We start from the raw sequence: 2,485 nt of genomic DNA, 5'->3' as shown, positions 1-2,485 counted from the left end.
GCCCGCTCTCCGAACCGCACTAATTGCCCCATCAGTCGGGACGCACTTGGATTTCTTTCCCCATTTCCCTCTTTTAAGTACAAACAAAAGGGAGAGGGATCGTGGGTTTTTTAAAAATTTGTTTGCTTTTTAAATTGGGGGGCAATTCTCTCCCGGTCGGGAGGTGCGGCCCCGGGGAGGGGCCAGGAGCAGCGAGAGCGTGCCCGGTGCTGCCCAGTCTTTGTCTGCTGCCTCCGGATGCACAGCGATGGGGGAATGGACCATCTTGGAGAGGCTGCTGGAAGCAGCGGTGCAGCAGCACTCCACTATGATCGGGAGGTAAGGACGCCAAACCAGCCGTCCGCGGGCCCGTCGGGCGGCCCCTGGGAACCCCTCCTCAGTCGAGACAGAACCCCCACAGCCCCCAGGCCGTGCTCTGCCTCTTCCTCATCATTACGGGTCCATGCACCTGTGTTCCCGGCATTGAGGGATTACCCGATGCCTAGTGATTCCACCCTTCTCCAGCTACTCCTGACTAGCTTCCCCAATCCCTTCCCTGTAAAGCACCCTGGGGGAGGTGGTTCATTCTTCCCTTATCAGAAAAGGGATTGTTGGATCAATCTTGGTCCCCCACTCTCCAGAGTCAGAGCCAATCTCCATCCGGTTCCCTAAATAGCATCTACAAAGAAGGCAGGATTGCATTTGGACAGAGAAGGGCTAATGGGGAGATGGATTTGCTCTTCAGAGCAGGTGCATGTTTTCCCAACAGTTATTAAACAAAACTGATATTTTAGTTAAAATATAGTGGCAGGAATCTACACATACAACTGACATTTTTGTGTGTCTAGATCTCAGTCCATATCTATTTTCATACATATATATATATGAACAAATATTCATGGCTATCCGTTTCTACATATCACCAAGTTAAATATTCATATTGAGATTAGATTAAAATATACACATGGAATAGTTATATACACACACTGTAGTAACTGAAACATATACTATCTGTTCAGATATTCTGTATGCATTTGCCAAATCCAAAGTGAATGTGTATTTGGTGTCTCTATGCATCCCACAGATAAGGATGAAGTCTGTGTGTTGCAAATAGATCATCTCCAGTGTATGGTGATGAGTGTGTCTGGGATCCTTGTAATTTTGAAGAGTTCTCAGCTCACCAGCACCCAGTATATAAGGAAGAGTCAAAAACGTTTCCTGTTTCCCAGCTCAGTACCACACAGGGATGGACAGCTCCCCTGTCAAAGGACTGGTGAACACCAGACCAGAGAAAGGAGGAGCAGGGGTTTCCTACCAGTGACGCAGCCGGTGAGAACCTCTCTCCCTCCCTCTTCCCCTTCTCAGGATCCTGTTGACTGTGGTGGTGATCTTCCGGATCCTCATTGTGGCCATTGTGGGGGAGACGGTGTACGATGATGAGCAGACCATGTTTGTGTGCAACACCTTGCAGCCCGGCTGTAACCAGGCCTGCTATGACCGCGCCTTCCCCATCTCCCACATACGTTACTGGGTCTTCCAGATCATAATGGTGTGTACCCCCAGCCTCTGCTTTATCACTTACTCGGTGCACCAGTCTGCCAAACAGCGAGAACGCCGCTACTCTACAGTCTTTCTAGCCCTGGACAGAGACCCTCCAGAGTCCATGGGGGGTCCTGGAGGAACTGGAGGTGGGGGAAGTGGTGGGGGGAAACGAGAAGATAAGAAGTTGCAAAATGCCATTGTCAATGGGGTGCTGCAGAACCCAGAGAACCCCAGCAAGGAGACAGAGCCAGATTGTTTAGAGGTTAAGGAGTTGACTCCACACCCATCAGGGATGCGCACTGCAGCAAAATCCAAGCTTCGAAGGCAGGAAGGCATCTCCCGTTTCTACATTATTCAAGTGGTGTTCCGAAATGCCCTGGAGATTGGGTTTCTGGTGGGCCAATACTTTCTCTATGGCTTCAGCGTCCCAGGCTTGTATGAGTGTAACCGCTATCCCTGCATCAAGGAGGTGGAATGTTATGTGTCCCGGCCCACTGAGAAGACCGTCTTTCTAGTATTCATGTTTGCTGTGAGTGGCATCTGTGTTGTACTCAACCTGGCTGAACTCAACCACCTGGGATGGCGCAAAATCAAGCTGGCTGTGCGAGGGGCCCAGGCCAAGAGGAAGTCAGTCTATGAGATCCGTAACAAGGACCTGCCCCGGGTCAGTGTTCCCAATTTCGGCAGGACTCAGTCCAGTGACTCTGCTTATGTGTGAAAGGGGAAGGCTTGGGGGATAGCAAGTAGCCTCAAAGCAGATGACTGTTTAAGGGTGACTATATCTGCCCTCATGTATGTGACTCTCACCATCAAGATGTAGCATACCTAAGACTCATTAAGAGAAGATCTTGCATCAATAGTATAGGAGAAACAGCAGAACCAATATCATGTGGCACAGCCTTGTTGCCACAGAGACAGTTGGGCACTGGGATGAGATGGGTGAATTGGACTTCTTTGGTCCCTC

General features: G+C 50.1%; 1 protein-coding gene across 1 annotated transcript; it reads left to right on the top strand.

Annotated features, from left to right (window-relative positions):
• The first annotated feature begins 247 nt into the window (after positions 1-247).
• Positions 248-2,239, top strand: GJD2 (gap junction protein delta 2). The gene is made up of 2 exons (XM_062204737.1): positions 248-318; positions 1,345-2,239. The coding sequence occupies exons 1-2, from the start codon at positions 248-250 to the stop codon at positions 2,237-2,239; spliced, it is 966 nt and encodes a 321-aa protein (XP_062060721.1).
• Positions 2,240-2,485: the final 246 nt, after the last annotated feature.

This window comes from Lepus europaeus, chromosome 11 (assembly GCF_033115175.1).
Source record: "Lepus europaeus isolate LE1 chromosome 11, mLepTim1.pri, whole genome shotgun sequence".
Classification (NCBI taxonomy): Eukaryota; Metazoa; Chordata; class Mammalia; order Lagomorpha; family Leporidae; genus Lepus; species Lepus europaeus.
Note: the sequence above shows the minus strand (reverse complement) of the source record. Positions and strands in the feature narration are given on the sequence as shown.